Source organism: Polypterus senegalus, chromosome 8 (genome assembly GCF_016835505.1).
Source record: "Polypterus senegalus isolate Bchr_013 chromosome 8, ASM1683550v1, whole genome shotgun sequence".
NCBI classification, from domain to species: domain Eukaryota; kingdom Metazoa; phylum Chordata; class Cladistia; order Polypteriformes; family Polypteridae; genus Polypterus; species Polypterus senegalus.
Window position 1 is genome coordinate 362,571 of NC_053161.1, and position 18,359 is coordinate 380,929.

General features: G+C 37.1%; 1 protein-coding gene across 1 annotated transcript in view; it reads left to right on the forward strand.

Moving 5' to 3' along the window:
* The window catches only part of erc1b (ELKS/RAB6-interacting/CAST family member 1b), a 559,966-nt gene that overhangs the window by 308,138 nt on the left and 233,469 nt on the right, over window positions 1-18,359 (forward strand). Inside the window, exon 15 of the mRNA XM_039760564.1 lies at window positions 16,167-16,327. Coding sequence (XP_039616498.1) covers window positions 16,167-16,327 — 161 coding nt within the window. The remainder of the gene's footprint in view (window positions 1-16,166; window positions 16,328-18,359) is intronic.

Genomic DNA, 18,359 nt, shown 5'->3' on the forward strand with positions numbered 1-18,359 from the left:
AGGACAAAATGGCAGTAGGATGCGCAATGGTAAGAAGGCAAACTGACAGAGGCAGTCTGATGCTCTGGACGATGTTTTGCTGTGAAGCCTGGTACTCATGTGGATGTAACTTTGACACATACCATCTACCTAAAGACTGTTGCAGAATACATATACCCCTTCATGGCCACGATATTCCCTGATGATAGTGGCCTCTTTCAGCAGGATAATGTGTCCTTCCACACTGCTAAAATTCAGGAATGGTTTGAGGTACATGACAAAGAGTTCAAGGTGTTGATTTGGCATCCAAATTCCCCAGATCTCAATCCAAATGAGCATCTGTTGAATGTGTTGGAAGAACATGTCCAATTCACGGAGGCCCCACCTTCCAACTAACAGAACTAAAATGATCTGCTGGTAATATCTTGATTCCAAATACTACAAAGGAGTTGTGCAGTCTATGCCTCGATATGTCATAACTGTATTGGCAGCACAAGACATTATATTATAAAAGGTGTTTAAAGAATGTACTCTGCAGTCCCAATGGAAAGAAGCTGATGTGTATTTACCTTAAGATCTTTTTAAAAAATATCTGAATGCAATACTGGGGCAGTTACCTACCAGATTAACTTGAAGGAGTGAACGGACTCATGTAACTTGTCAGTCTTCCTATTTTTAATGTGCCTGGAAATTGTCTTAGAGTCAATGATGACTTTTGGAAACTAAAGAAGTCAGTGTTAAGATTAGTTATTGCATGCAGTGTTTAATCTACAAGTACACTATTAAAAATAATAGTACTTCAATGGCATTTTATGGTTTACTGGGTTGTGTGGTTTCCCATATAACTATTGCTTAACCAAGCACTATTTTATTCTGGGACAGTTGATTTGCATATGACGTTAATTTTTTCTGCTTTAAAAAAAACTTTCTAATATGTAGAGAAAAATGAAATCTTTAATATTATAATGCTATCTAGCAGGACACTAACAGGTGAAAACCCAGACAGACTTTTATTGTTATAGTGTTATCATATGCACAGTGCTTTAAAATCATGTCTTATTGGTATTTTACAAATCTGTTACCATCAATTCTTGGTTATTTACTGTATGGTGTCTATTAAAGATCTAAATAAATGATGGTTCTTTCTGTGCCATCGCACTCAAGAACCACTCTGGCATCTTTATTTTTAAAACTGTAGATGCATTCAAATTTCTGAGTTACAGCAGCAGAAATTTTTTTTAGAAACTAAACATACTTTTTAATCAACAGGAATGTTGTTCAGTATGCCTGTGGAATACTAATTATTAATAACCTATCCCCATGGCTGCTGTTTCACCAGAAAGTCGCCTTGGGATGCTTTTCTTCAAAGATGTTGTGTTTGCCGTTGCTTATGTTTTAATGTTTTGTAGTTTAGCAGGTTGCCTTTTGTGTATTTTAGTGGAGAATTTATGCATGCAGTTTGAGGCTGTAATAAGTGAAGGCCGCTATACCAAAATCAGTGCATTTTAATTTTTATTGCTTTTAAAACTGTCCAAAAAGTCATCTTTGGTTATAGTAGCTGTAAAGATGAACTACCTGTATTTTTTAAAAAGAGAAGCTCTGTAGCTCTGGGTTAGACTTTAGATTTCACCAGTTATGTCTGAAGTAAAAATGTATTTAACACTAGAATTATCAAAGCCTATGAAAAAACTTGTAAACCCGGCCCACCTTGAATCCCTTCGCACCTCACCATCAGTGTCTTTTGTCTTGTAAATATGTCAATCAAGACAAGCAGCAAACAGCCTACTATTCCATCCCCCCACCACCGCAGAATGGGCACAGAGTTCTCCCAGTTCAAGCCTTGATTATCTGGGAGTGAAGTGCTGGAGTTTTAGAGGGGAAATAGATCGTTCTTTGGAACACATGCATTTCATGTGTGTTCCGTTTCTACAACAATCTTTGTAAGTGCATTGTTAAAACAGAAATGTTTTTCATATTTTAGTAGTAAATGAGAAAATGTAGACATAAACTGTATAATGTGTGAAACCTGAAGTCCAACGATCAAATAAACACTTTCACAAAGGGTACAAGGATGATACAACATCTTCCATGGTGCGGTGGTAAGAATTGCTGATTTGTAATCAAGAGTCCTCCGGTTCGATCCTGATTGCCTCACATATTTAATATTTTGAGTAGTGAGCTGCTCTTATTGTTAATATTATACAATTAAAACATACATTTGATTTGTGTCTGTAATTGCCAGTATAAATTTATAGCACCTGTAAAAGTTTTTTTTTACTTTTATTTTCTCAGTCATGATCACGATACAACACTCCTAAAATCCTCGCCCCTTTTTTAATTCAGTTTTAATGAGTGTTCCTGCTTACGCTGAATTAGTATGCACCTTATGGTCCATACTGTCAAAGCCGCAATGATAAAAAACAGAGACAGAGGTATATATGATATTTGGAGTTACAGTTAGGTCCATAAATATTTGGACAGAGACAACTTTTTTCTAAATTTGGTTCTGTATATTACCACAATGAATTTTAAATGAAACAATTCAGATGCAGTTGAAGTGCAGACTTTCAGCTTTAATTCAGTAGGGTGAACAAAACGATTGCATAAAAATCTGAGGCAACTAAAGCATTTTTTAACACAATCCCTTCATTTCAGGGGCTCAAAAGTGACAATTGACTCAAAGGCTATTTCATGGGCAGGTGTGGGCAAGTCCGTCGTTATGTCATTATCAATTATGCAGATAAAAGGCCAGAAGTTGATCTGAGGTGTGGTGCTTGCATGTGGAAGATTTTGCTGTGAACAGACAACATGCGGTCAAAGGAGCTCTCCATGCAGGTGAAACAAGCCAACCTTAAGCTGCAAAAACAGAAAAAACCCATCCAAGAAATTGCTACAATATTACGAGTGGCAAAATCTACAGCTTGGTACATCCTGAAAAAGAAAGCAAGCACTTGTGAATTCAGCAACGCAAAAAGACCTGGACGTCCACGAAAGACAACCGTGGTGGATGATCGCAGAATCATTTGTATGGTGAAGAGAAACCCCTTCACAACAGCCAACCAGGTGAACAACACTCTCCAGGGGGTAGGCGTATCGATATCCAAGTCTACCATAAAGAGAAGACTGCATGAAAGTAAATACAGAGGGTGCACTGCAAGGTGCAAGCCGCTCATAAGCCTCAAGAATAGAAAGGCTAGATTGGACTTTGCTAAAGAACATCTAAAAAAGCCAGCACAGCTCTGCAAAAACATTCTTTGGACAGATGAAACCAAGATCAACCTCTACCAGAATGATGGCAAGAAAAAAGTATGGAGAAGGTGTGGAACAGCTCATTATCCAAAGCATACCACATCATCTGTAAAACACGATGGAGGCAGTGTGATGGCTTGGGCGTGTATGGCTGCCAGTGGTACTGGGACACTAGTGTTTATTGATGATGTGACACAGGACAGAAGCAGCCAAATTAATTCTGAGGTGTTCAGCGACATACTGTCTGCTCAAATCCAGCTAAATGCAGTCAAATTGATTGGGCGGTTTCATGATACAGATGGACAATGACCCAAAACATACAGCCAAAGCAACCCAGGAGTTTATTAAAGCAAAGAAGTGGAAAATTCTTGAATGGCCAAGTCAGTCACCTGATCTTAACCCAATTGAGCATGCATTTCACTTGTTGAAGACTAAACTTCGGACAGAAAGGCCCACAAACAAACAGCAACTGTAAGCCGCTGCATAAAGGCCTGGCAGAGCAATAAAAAAGGGGAGACCCAGCATGAGTTGAAGACTTCAGGCTGTCATTGCCAGCAAATGGTTTTCAACCAAGTATTAGAAATATGAATAGGAATAGGAATAGGTCAGTTCTGTGCAATATGAAATCATCAGATTCAAACAGTTAACAGTTCCCACACACCCACGGACCATCCTTCCTACATTTACAACATGTGTATCTGTTGCAATGTACACACTTCTCTCTATGTTGTGGTTCATATTACAATCAAGGGGTGCCTGAAACTGACTGAGTTTGCTTGCCTGAGGGAAGCGGCGGTCTCGGAACAGAAGCTTATCAATGTTGCATCCTTTTTTTCCTTTTCCATCAACTTTTCTTGTAAGAAGCGACAACAAAATTCTCTGCAAGGTGAGCAAAGAACACTTCTTTTCTCAGTGGACCTGTGCATGCCTTATACAGTACATGTGCTTTGATCGCCACCAGGTCAAGCATTTTGTAGCACAAGCAACCAGCAACCTGCGTGTTCCAGCTCGCATTGAATAAAGTCACGCCTTCTGGTGCATGATGTCAACGCATCACAGAAGAAAAAAAGAAAGAGACAAATATATGTGACATTTTGAAGAAATCATTTTATGACGTGAATAGTAGCAATCAGAAAACATCATCGCATTAATGCAATATTATTTGAAAATGAACACCATCAGATCGGGTTTAAATTTATGGTACTTGCAAAAGTTAGATTTTTTCCACTTTTCGAAGAGTGTTCTTTGCTCACTTTGCAGAGGAATTTCATTATCGCTTCTTACAGGAAAAACTAAGAAAAGGAAAAAGAAAACTAAGAAAAACTTACAACTTATACACATAGTTTAAACACACTAACATTAAATACATAAGGATTTTGTCACCTTTTCATACTTAAATGCAACACAAATGATTTGGTTTCAAGCATTATCATTTTACAAATATCTTTAAGTAGCTGGCATTCTTTACATTCTCATTCTTTCCATTTAAGGTAGATAAAGATCTCTTAGTGTAAAGAATCATGTTGACTCTTTAGCTTAAAAATATTATTCATTTTATGACAGCCTGGTACTAATTCTACCAAACAAAACTCTATACTTGTCCCACCAACATTTCTGGGAACACAAAATAGAGCCAGATGTAAAGAAAAGTAGTGTGCCCATCCCTTGGTCTCTGTTTTAAGTATGTGTTCAACATTTGTTGCGTTTCTCACATTTTCTGTCTTCCTACATTTACATAGATTGTTGTAGACACGGAACACACATTAAATGCATGTCTTCCAAATAACGGTATATTATTTACCCTATACAACTCCAGGCATCTCTCACCCGGATAAACAAGACTTGAGCTGGGAGGACTTTTTGACCAAGTTGAGCTCTTTCTGGTGGTGGTTTGGTTGGGGATGGGATAGCAGGCTGCTTGTGCTGATCAACATATTTGCAAAACAAAGGGCACTAATGGAGAGGTGTGAAGGCATTTAAGGTGGCCCGGGATTATACATTTTTTCATAGGCCTCACGGATTCTACTGTTAAATCCTGTGTTTTCATTTGTTTCATTTTTAATATGCTTTAAGAGATCCAAACCTTTCACATGTTTCATCCAAAATATATGAATGGCAACAAAACCTAAGGTGGTACAGTAGTACTTTCAATAGCATTACTGCCTCATAATTCTAAAGTCCTGGTCTAGCCATTGTCATGGTATGGTTGCCACCTTCCATCCTTGTTCACATGAATTTTCCTTTCTGTAATTATTTAGTTTTTATTTTTATAACCAGATCTCGGATATCTGTAGGTTTGCTTGATAAACACTTCTAAGTTGATATGTGGGTAAGTGCATGCATGTATCCAACAGTGATGTGGAATCCTATTCAAGATTACTTCTTGCCTTACCTCTTATGATTCTAGGATTGGCACTGGCTCCACATAACCCAGTATTGGAATATAAAGGTTTGGAGAATACTATAAATATTTTTAAGTTCTTATTGAGGCTTCTGCTGAGTCTTGTTACATGACTATGCTAAATAACATATTGAACTTTTCAACCATTCAAAAATTCAAAAACAAAATTTCACAGGATATTTTTTTAATTATAGTGCCATATTTGTATTGATTATCGATTACTATAATGTGGGCTTCACTAGACATGTAAACAGTTGCCGAACATAGTTTGTACCTTCATAAAAACAGCCTTTGCATTACTTTTGTGGTCAAGAGTAATGCTGTTTCTTCATCATTGTAAAAGCTCTTAAAGAAGTTGATAGGTAAGCAATTGTAAGTACATTTAGAATTGTTTGCCATAATTGCTTCATGCAGTATTGTCAGATGTTATTCACACAGTTGTAGTCTATTGTAGACTTGGATTTGGCCTGTTGTAGATTTCAAGTGTTATGAAAATTGTTCAAGATACAGTTTTAATTGTTTTGAAAGTTTGTTTTTAAGTAAACATCTAGAGTATCTAACAATTCTATAGGCACATTCTGAAGCAGAATATCTGACTAATACTCCATAAATGAGTAACCATCTGAAAGATGAAGATAACATTATTGTCCAACTTTGTAGTGTAGGAAAATATAAGCTTAAGCTACATAAGTAAACCCCCGAATATCTACAGTTCTCCAAGAGACCAACTAAGCAGCTGCAAATTTTCTTTTGAATCTTACTGTAACACACATGCAAAATGACAGCCCTTCCAATAAGTGGTTAGTGTCCAATTTGTGTGACTCTGAGGAAGCACAGCAGGGACCCCGTTCTGGTATATCATTCTCTTTCTTTGCAACAACCCCTTCTAAGTTTCTGGCAGTCTGCTAGTGATTATTATGTTGTTTTGAATGAAAATGCCAGCACCTCTGCATTATACCAAAGAACCCCCCACAGGGTGCAAATAAGTTCCATTTGACAGGGAATGGAGTTGTTCATGCCGATTAGATAAAGAGAAAGAAACAGACAGATATACAGTAGACAACACACGGAACTTATTAGTCACCCTCCACATTTGCCACTGAGCTGAAGTGTTGATTGCACATGGAGTTTGTGCCATTTCCATATGCATGGGTCTGAGTAATATTTTTTCATGTTCTTAAATGGACAAGTTTGGATAATACCTAAGGTTCAGATATTAATTTTATTTGATGAAAGATGGAAGTCTGATTGTACTTGTAAGAAGTAGTAATTAGTAATATTGAGAACTATTGAAATAAAGATAAAATAACAGAATTGACAAATAGTCTAGTTGTCTCGAAAGTAGTATTCTAATATAACAGAGAATATTGTCAGCCTTGTTTATTCTACTCCTTAGAACAACCTAAAACCGTCCAGCTTCAGATGTGCTGTCAGGCTTCCACATTTGACAGTTGTAGATTGAACAGCTTCTTGTTTCTGACAGATAGCATCTTTATGGAACGATAACAGTGCCTGGAACCTGAGAGTGTAGCTGAATCATTCCTGAATTGTCAGTTCATGTATATGTCACAATTGCTTAGCATGTCTCAGTTTTTGCCCTGCTAAGTCACCTTTCAAGCTGCCTAAATCAATATATTACACTGATCCTTCTGAGTAATTTAAGTGAGGAGTGAGGAAGCATCACCATAGGCAGGGCGGCTATTCACGCTTCCCATTTCTAGGGAGATCTATAGGTATATTTTACTATAATCCACTTTTCATAAAGGTACAAGTTTGTTGTTAGGCATTACATTGAATAGCGTATCTGGTGGAAATGAATCTTTGCATCTGCTTATCTATGACAAGTGCCAGTTGTGTGATGATCAGTAAATATTGATTCTTATAAATTAAAAATAGATTTATCAACCATTATTATAAAGGAAAATGTGTTTTTGTTCCTTGACCCTGTGGAATGTGGCGACACATTCATGGACCTTAGAATGCCAAGTGTGGCCTTGGTGGTCTTTTAGTCTAGGAACCCCAGAGATTTATTTTCTCCAACATCTCCCCAACTGGGACCATAGTTTGTAATTAAGATCCTCTATAGCTCGGGTGTCCAACTCCAGTCCTCGTGGGCCATAGTGGCTGCAAGTTGTCATTCTAACCCTTTTTCTAACCAGCGAGCAGTTTTCACTGCTAATTAATTCCTTTCCCTTCATTTTAATAGCCCTGTTTTTATGGATTGTGTCCTCTAAATTGATTTGTTTCTTTATTAAATGGCCGCCAAGCAAAAATGAGATGTGAAATGAGCCAACAGATGACCAACTAAATTGGAATGACTCTAACCAATTTAATTCCAACTGTTGATGTTGTGTTTTTTCTAAGACCACCATCAGGATGTTTTGGTGACCTGAATAAACCACTATGACTGAGACCTTCACCTTTCTTTATTTTTAGGTTACGTGGTCATATGGCACTTTGTTTTGTGTCTCATTATTGTTTGGCTGCACATTAAGGAAAAAGAAACAACTAAGGGATCTGGGTCACGTCAGTTAAAACTAAGGCAAAACAAGTTAATTAGCAGCAAAAACGACTTACTAATTATGAAGGTGGTTAGAATGAAAACCTGCAGCTACTGCGGCCCACCATGACCAGAGTTGGACATCCCTGCTCTATAGCTATAAATAACTGGTCTTTGTACTATATCGATAAATTTTCTTTTTCTGTTATACCTTCTAGAGCTATTGTAGATGTACTTAGTATATAACATACAGTATGCAGTATCCCATACTAGCTTGATAGCTACAGTTACATATCATATGTGAGTAAAATGCTTAAAGTTTCAAGAGAACATTGTGGAATTTTTAAAAAATAATGTTTTACACTTAATTTGGACACTAGCGAGGATAAATGCCACATATTGCACAAATCATATACAGGTAGTCCCCAGGTTACGGACATCTGACCTACGACTTATGAACAGGCCATAGCTGCGACGCATTCGCCTCAGTAACTGCCGCTCCGTCCTCTTTGGCCTGGGGACACTGCAGGCGATGGCTGGATGGAGACTGGAGGGGGGGTGATTTCACTCTCTGCACAGTGTAGTGTCCCTCAGGCGGCTCCCAGCGGCAAGCAGTTTCACTGCCCGCCCACCACACACGGCTGCCCCATTTGTTCTTGGTGGGCGGCAGGTAATGCTGAAAGCGGAGGCTGGAGGGGGGCGATTTCACTGCTCGTGCAGTGTAGTCCCTCAGGTGGCTCCTGGTGTCAAGTGGTTTCACTGCCCACCCATCACACATGGCTGCCCCATTCATTCTCGGTGGGCGGCTGGTAATGCTGCAAGTGGTGACCCCGTTGTGGCTGAACGGAGGCCATTGAGGGTGAATGGGGCGGCAGGGGGGCAGCATTGTAGTGTGCATCGAGTGGCTGCCTATTGAATGGGGACGATTCACTACCCGCCTTTGGCCGCACCATGTTCGTTCTCGGTGGGTGGACGCTGCAGGCAGCATACTGTAGTGGAGGTGACTGTGAGGTGAGCTGGTGATGAACTGCCCCTCGTCACCCCCATTCATTTTCAATAGCAAGCCTGCTTACACTGTTACACACATAGCAGTAAGTTGTCTCTTGTCAGTACATCAGACGTGTTGACGACTGGTGCCTTCCTGCTGTGATAGTATGTACAGTGATGTGCAGAAGAGCTAATCTTAATCTTTTGTCTTTACCCATCAACAATGTCTCTGACACACAAATCTGATGCAAGTGCTGGTGATACAGTAAAGAAGAGAAAAGCCATCACCATTAAAAATAAAGTAGAAATAAAAAGGTCAGAGAGAGGTGAAACTCCATCATTCATTGGCAGAGCACTTGGTTACAGTTGGTCAACAATTGCATTTATTAAATTTAGGTACCTGTTTTGACTTACATATAAATTCAACTTAAGAACAAATCTACAGTCCCTATATTTTGTACGTAACCCGGGGACTGCCTGTAATTGTAATTTTTATCCTAAAAATAAAAACTATAAAATGAACATAATGTGCCGTTTAAATTCATTTTAGCCTGTGAATATTTTTAATTACGCTGTCTAGACAGAAATCTGTTACTTTGTGAGGGGATGTCATTTAGCAAAGTAATGTTGGATTGTTTACAGAGAATCCATAATTAATGTATTGCATGGAAGAATTGAGTCTTTAAAATTTTATAATAATAGAGAGAAATCAAAGAACCATCATTTGCATTTATGTCTGTATTGTAGATAATAACCATATTCTGCTAGAATAATATATTTTATACATGGGAACACATTTTAAATACAGTACTATACTTTTTAATGGTGCTTAGTGATATTTGTTGCTGGAGTGAATTCTAACTGCACATTAACCTAAATAAGGTTTAAGTATATCATATATCCCATTTCTGAAATTTGTTATCATTTGCTGAGATTTGGCTTTCTTATTCTGCATTACCAGGTGAGTTTAGTAACTTTCAATAGTCATCAGACGTTTTCAGATTATCCTAGAGAATCCTAAACAGAGGAAGTAAATTGACCAGAGCTTTGTTGCAAAGGTTAGCTGTTGCTTTATTATTTTTCCAGCTATAATGCCTGCACTACTACCCCCTTGTCACTAATCTATTTTTCAGTCATATGACCCTTTTATCATAATTATTAAGAAGTGATTTGATGCTTTAATTTTCCTAGCTGATGCATTTGCTTTCCCCTCACCTAGAAAGTTTAGCTAAAGTACTATAGGAGAGGGCCTGACCTTAGCTTTATGGGTGTTGTTAACTGTTTAACACTAAGTTTCAACCCATTCCAGTTATGCTAAATATCACAGTAGGATTAGGGCCAATGTACACTACTAGTGTCGATCAGCGAAATTCACCAAAGAAAAGATTTTGTTGTAGCAAATATGCTGTGTTCGCTGTTGATCTTTTTTGCAGAATGTTTTCTTGCAAACTCACAGTGTGGCTCATTTAGATAAACTATTTTTTCACAGTACTCCATTATGCTTTCCGAGGCCAGTGTGTCATCACAGAGCTGTAGCCACCAGTGTTGAATGGGACATACCCCCCATGAGAATAAAAACTGATCCTAGCAGTGGGCTAAGAGTTAGTAGAAAAGTTCTAAATACATTTAAACATAAAACCGTAATGATTATGTTGTTTTGATTTCTCCAGTGCCCTCAATACCATCTAGCCATCTTTGTTATGGGGTAATTTCAGATCTGCAGGTGGAGACTGTGGTGTCCTGCATAATAGACTCTGTCTTGAACAGGCCGCAAAACAGGTCTGCCTCCTTTTCCCTTTACCCTGTACACCTCTGAGTAGAAATATAAGAACAAACATAAGAAATCTGACAAACAAGAAGAGACCATTCAGTCTTTCAAGCCCATTTATTTAGCTAATAGATAAGCTCTCACTATATCTCTTCCAGATACTTCATAAAGGCTGTCAAAGTTTCTGCTTTAACAACATGTCTCTGTAGTTTGTTCCAGAGTCCTAAAACTCTTTGCATAAAGAAGTGCTTCCTGACTACAGTCTTAAATGAACTTCCCTTTTAATTTCCACTGATGTCCTTGAGTATGTGATTCACCCTTAAGCTGAAAGAAAGTTGATGGATGTGCTTTATCAATGACTTTGAGTATTAGGTCCCTACACAATCTCCTCTACTAAAGACTAAACAGGTTAAATTCTTTGGGCCTGTCAGAGTAGGACATGTCCTTAACACTAGAATTACCAGAGCCTACGAAAAAACTCATAGATCCGTCCCACCTTAAAACACTTCACACCTCTCCGTCAGCGTCTTTTGTCCTTTAAATGTGTTAAAAAGCAGCAAATAGCAAGCAGCCTGCTATTACATCCCCCACCCTGCACAGTTTTCTCAGCTCATGTCTGTGTACCTGCGTGTCAGTTGCTTAGAGTTGTATAGAGTAAGAAGTAAAGCAAAATTACACCTTTTATAAATACTATATCCTTATTTGGAACACTTGCATTTCATGTGTTGTCCGTGTCTACAACAATCTATGTAAATACATTGTTAAAACAGAAACGTTTTTCATGTTTTTGTAATAAGCTGGGGCTGTTACTTAGAGTCAGATCAGTACTGGCCTTAGAGCGAGATCGTCATTGAGAGAATAAAACTGGAGCTTATTCGGTGCAGCCCCCCTGTTTTATTGTCTGATTCATGTTCAAGCTTCCAGACACACACCCCCCTTCCGATCTGACGCCGTTTTCATCACAGCACCAGCGTAAATTCACACCCGATCTGACACTGTTCGTTTTCAAATAATATTGCATTAGTGCAATGATGTGTTTTGATTCATTTTATACCCAAAGTCCCATATATTTGTCTCTTACTTTTTTTTTTTTTCTCCGTGCTGCTTCGACATCATACACCAGAAGGCATGAGCTTATTCAGTGCAGCAGGAACACTCAATAAAACTGAATAAAAAAAAAATAAAGTGACTGTGAGACACGAAGAAGGCAGATTCACCAGCGTTTGTGTGTCAGCTTTTATCCCTCCAGATCAGAGAATGTCAAGTTCGATCTGGCTCTTTCATACAAAGGACGGTGCATGTGCCCAAAGCATTAACATTTATATGTTACTTACATAAAAGCCAGATCAAATGTTATTTACCCATTTACTTTTATTTACTTACTTCCTACAGTGCAGAGTTTCCCATGTACATATACAAAGTACAGCGATGGCAAAAGTGCATTTTTGATCCAATGTAGAACTGTCGTCACGATTTGAGTTTACTTCTGTTATAGTGCATCTATGTGAAAACAGCAGTGTCAAATGTGGGTTTAGGTTTGTTGGGATCAACTCAAAAAACAAAGCTAACCTTTGCAACTATCATAAATTACACCGGCTGTTACAGACTGGAATCAAATGTATGTTTTTATTCTAAAATAGTAAGAATATGTGCAGCTCACTTCTCAAAATGGACACGTCCAGGATCGAACCCGTGAAGCTTTGATTACCAGTCAACAGTTGATACCATTGTGCCACCGAAGCTGTCATAGCAACTGTGTGTCAATGTCACAACCTAATGCAGGTTGTTTCTCTGCAGTCATATTTTTGAATGGAAGTGCAATTTGTTATATTTGTACCTTTTGTGAAAGTGTTTGTTTGATATTTGGAATTCAGACTTCACACATTATACACTTCATGTCTACATTTTGTCAGTTATTACTAAAACATGAAAAACGTTTCTGTTTTAACGATGTTTTTACATAGATTGTTGTAGACACGGAACACACATGAAATGCCAGTGTTCCAAATAATGATTTAGTTTTTATAAAAGGTGTTATTTTGCTTGTCTTCTCACTCTATATAACTCTAAGCAACTGACACACAGGTAAACAGACTTGAGCTGAGAAAACTGTGCAGGGTGGGGGATGTGATAGCAGGTTGCTTGCTGTTTGCTGCTTATCAGCACATTTAAAGGACAAAAGACGCTGATGGAGAAGTGTGAAGCGTTTTATGGTGGGACGGATCTACGAGTTTTTTCGTAGGCTCTGGTAATTCTAGTGTTATGTCCTGGGATGCACTTGGTTGCTCTCCTCTGCACTGGTTCAAGTGCTGCTGCGTTTTTCTTGTACCAGGGTGACCAGAACTGCACCCAATATTCCAGATTTGAGCATAATGTCCCTTGACTTAAATTCAGCAGTTATTATGATATGACCTAACATTTTATTTGCCTTCTATACATTGCTTAGTTGATTAAAAGTTATATCAATATATACCTCTAAATCCTTTTCTGAGGTGGCTTCCTATATGGTAGTGTCTCCCATATTTTATTTATAATTGATGTTCCCATGCCCATGTGTAGCACTTTGCACTTTTCTACATTAAACAGCATTTTCCAAGTGTTCACCCAGTTCTGAAGCTTGTCCAAGTGTTTTTAAATGTGTTTTGCTGCCTCCACAGTGTCTGCCATCTGTCCAATTTTAGTGTCATCTGTACATTTTATAAGTTTGCTAACTATACAGGAATCAGTGTTATTATTATGAATCAGAAAAAGTAATGGTCCAAGGACTGACCCTTCAGGGATTTGGTTGATGACCTCACTCCATATGGAGCATGCTCCTCTTATCTTTGCTCTTTACCCCCTGCCAATTAACAGCTTGAGATATAGTTTTGTAAGTTACTTCTGGGGCCTACAGTTTTTAGTTTCAAAATGAATCTTTAGTGTAGGACTGTATCAATGACTTTTTGAAAGTCTAAGTAAATTATGTCATATGCTTTGTTTATACATTTGTGCATGCTTTGAAATGGTGTTAGATTAGCTATATTATATATATATATATAATATAATACATATAATATAATATATTATAATATAATATATATATTATTATATATATATATTATAATTTATATATATATATGTATATTAGCTCTAGATTTCTGGTATTTGGCACACTTACATGACCAGTTTGCTGCCCATCGACCTCACGTTCATAGGTTGTAACTTAAGGCATTTGTTTTCAGTATTTCACAATCAAAATGATTGCCTTTGGAATATGCTGGTAGTGTGTCCATGCCCTCTAGTTAGCCACATAAATCAGTTGTGTCTCAAACTCATTCACCATCTATGCCACTGAAATCTCAGTGATACAACTTATGAATATGCTAATATTGGCGTTGCTTTTGGGAACTTCGTATGTGATTGTTGCATAACAGATATTTAAAATGTATAGACATATACATATACAGTAGGTTCTTTCTCAGTAACATTGGCTGTAATGGGTATGGATGTTTTCCATTATGCTGTACCAGTTTTCACTTCAGATTTCACCATTGTGGCTAATAATTGATTTACATGCTGTTTCATCAACTTGCCTTTTACCTGGCACCCAACTTTAGCCTTCTCCATTCCAGTACATTTTAAATAACAAACTCTTTTAGAGGATAAATTCTTTAGTTCCCCCTTGGTTTTCAGTATGCACTTGTTTCTTTCTCATAATTTTGTAAAATGGTTGCTTCATTACTGACTATACAAGGTCTGTACCTGTCTATTCAGAAACAGCTCCACAGGGGCCTTTCCTATTATAAGGTGTGATATGATAAGCAAACAAGAAATTAGCCATCGTTTGCTCTAATGATCTCTATCTCCCTGTTTGTTTTTATAATTCTAATTTGAATGTTTGCAACATACATTCTGCAGCTCCATGTCTTACTGCATTTAATCTAAGGAATTTGGGAAATTCAGCTCACTTGAATTGTGGGCCATTGTCAGATCCTATCTCTCCTGGAACACCATAGGCAGCAAATAGTTTTCTTAAAACCTCAACCAATCTAATGGTAGTAGTGTTATTAATCTGTTAAATAAATCTCTGACTGTTTGCTTTGCATTTCTCAAACTGGGTGGGTTGGTTTCTGTGTTAGAAAACTTGTTTTAGAGGAAGCAAAATCTTTATTATTTTTAGCTTTATTATGAGTATGTGCTGTTATGAAGATTTATTCGATATACCAATATAATGAAATTCCCAGAAGATATATTTGACTAGACTTGACTATAAGACTATAGGTATAGAAATCAAATTTATTTTATGTTCAAGAAGAAATGTGACAACATGAAATGAGCTATTAATGGTATGAAAGAAAGCAGGGCATCTTTGAGGAGTATGACTATATTTATAATGTTTAAGGTATTAAAAATCTTCAAGTAGCCTTGTCTTTTTGCATAGATTTTTATTTTTGTGTTGTCTTTTTTAAATGCACTTTTCTTTCTAAGAAAAGATGCAATTAAATCTTCTCTATTTCTATGCTAGTAAACATAAAAATATTGCAACATAAAGTAAAGAAAATACCTAGCAAATATGGATTATATTATGAAGAATTGTTAATTGTGTTCAGAAGAGCTTAAGTAAATGAATTAAGTAGTTCTATGCATTTGAATTTAAACATTCATTTAAAAATTAACAGCTGTTTAGGCCTTACCCCTTTTCCATATTTAGGACTCACTGCTAATGATTTTTTAGTGTTTTGTACTTGGAAATTTTTTCATGAATCACAATTTTTTTTTCTTCACAGATGCTCCCCCCATACACACAAATACACACAAAAATTTAGAAATAAAAAAAAGAAAAATTTCTAAAAATGAAATGTCATTGTTTTTACTATTTATCCATGTACAGTAAGCCAATATTTTGTACTGTGTCTGGAAGAAATAATAGTATTTTTACATGTGTCATGACATGACATTTTACATGTTGAGATCTTGCACGTTCATTACAAGGCAACAACCTAATACATGCTTGCTCGCTGTACATCTGCTGTAATCTTTGCAATTTCTTATTTTCAGAAAAGCAGAATTTGATGTTACATCATTGTTCAAAAGTGGCCAATAAGTTGCGTTCATATTTCCTTCAGGCCAACTAAACAACTTTTGAGTTCAAAGTCTTTAAGACATCATTGTGTCCAATAAATGTACAGGGACTCCCCTTATATATTCCATTTTATTTTGAGTCTGATCTCCTCCCTTATTGTTTGTTTTGCCTGTGATGTCTCTGATTATGACATAGCACTGTTTGAAATGTGTCTAAACAGATGGAGGAGCTTTTAACTGCCATGGAGAAAGTCAAGCAAGAACTTGAGTCTATGAAAGCTAAACTGTCTTCTACGCAGCAATCTCTGGCTGAGAAAGAAGCTCATCTAACCACACTTCGAGCAGAGCGTAGGAAACACCTGGAGGAGGTCCTTGAAATGAAGTAAGATGCCTCTTAATTTTTTTATGATGCATCTTTATGCTTGACATGTTTGAATTTGAGCAGAATTAATTCTGAACACCAGCACATTTACTGTACATCTCTACTAATACATATTCAACAATACAGTTCACTTTGTCAAATAATATACCTTGAGTGCTGTGTAATTATTAGATTTTAGCCACCAGAAAATGCAAAAGGTGGAAAGGAAAAAAAAAAGATTAACACTAATATTCTTCTAATGAGATGTCTTACATTATTATTATGGCTATGTTTTGATTTGATTTGTTAAAAATGTTATTGTTACTAGGTATAGAAATGAAGATTTACAATTAGACAGCTGGTTATTACTACTGCTGATTTAGATCATTTATCAAACACACAATTTACATCACATTTTTTGAGAAATGCATTTGTAAAGTTGGCACCCTTAAACTGTTTAAACAAAGTAAGCTTTGACTTGTTGTTTAGTGTATGAAATATGCATCACTCAGGTGCTTATGGGTGTGGGCCATAAAAAATCCAAACAGGTTTTTTTTTTTTATTCTGAGCTGTTTGTAATGGGCAAAGAGTGTCTGATCCACCATGAAATACACTGTCTGCCACAAAGCTAGGACACACGATTTATGACCAGTGTTGTGGTCCCATGTAAAGCAGCATCACTCCATCATCTATCAAATATGCAGCATCTTTCCTCTTTAAAGGAAACTAAATACAGTCTGTACATCATATTCATCACTTTTGAGGTATAATATGTTTGTCACATTAGCATACATTACACAGTGTTTTCCAACCTCGGTCCTGGGGGCACACTGTGGTTGCAGGTTTTTGTTCCAACCAGCTTCTGTTTTTAATTGGACTCCTGGGCTAATTAAGTGATGTGTTATTTCCCAAGTTCTGTATTTTGGGAACAATATAGAAATTAGAAAACTAAGTCTGGTAAATAAATATACAGTATATATATATATATATATATATATATATATATATATATATATATATATATATATATATATATATATATATATATATATATAGTGGTGTGAAAAACTATTTGCCCCTTCCTGATTTCTTATTCTTTTGCATGTTTGTCACACAAAATGTTTCTGATCATCAAACACATTTAACCATTAGTCAAATATAACACAAGTAAACACAAAATGCAGTTTTAAATGATGGTTTTATTATTTAGGGAGAAAAAATCCAAACCTACATGGCCCTGTGTGAAAAAGTAATTGCCCCTTGTTAAAAATAACCTAACTGTGGTGTATCACACCTGAGTTCAATTTCCGTAGCCACCCCAGGCCTGATTACTGCCACACCTGTTTCAATCAAGAAATCACTTAAATAGGAGCTGCCTGACACAGAAAAGTAGACCAAAAGCACCTCAAAAGCTAGACATCATGCCAAGATCCAAAGAAATTCAGGAACAAATGAGAACAGAAGTATTTGAGATCTATCAGTCTGGTAAAGGTTATAAAGCCATTTCTAAAGCTTTGGGACTTCAGCGAACCACAGTGAGAGCCATTATCCACAAATGGCAAAAACATGGAACAGTGGTGAACCTTCCCAGGAGTCGCCTGCCGACCAAAATTACCCTAAGAGCGCAGAGACGACTCATCCGAGAGGTCACAAAAGACCCCAGGACAATGTCTAAAGAACTGCAGGCCTCACTTACCTCAGTTAAGGTCAGTGTTCACGACTCCACCATAAGAAAGAGACTGGGCAAAAATGGCCTGCATGGCAGATTTCCAAGACTCAAACCACTGTTAAGCAAAAGAACATTAGGGCTCGTCTCAATTTTGCTAAGAAACATCTCAATGATTGCCAAGACTTTTGGGAAAATACCTTGTGGACTGATGAGACAAAAGTTGAACTCTTTGGAAGGCAAATGTCCCGTTACATCTGGCGTAAAAGGAACACAGCATTTCAGAAAAAGAACATCATACCAACAGTAAAATATGGTGGTGGTAGTGTGATGGTCTGGGGTTGTTTTGCTGCTTCAGGACCTGGAAGGCTTGCTGTGATAGATGGA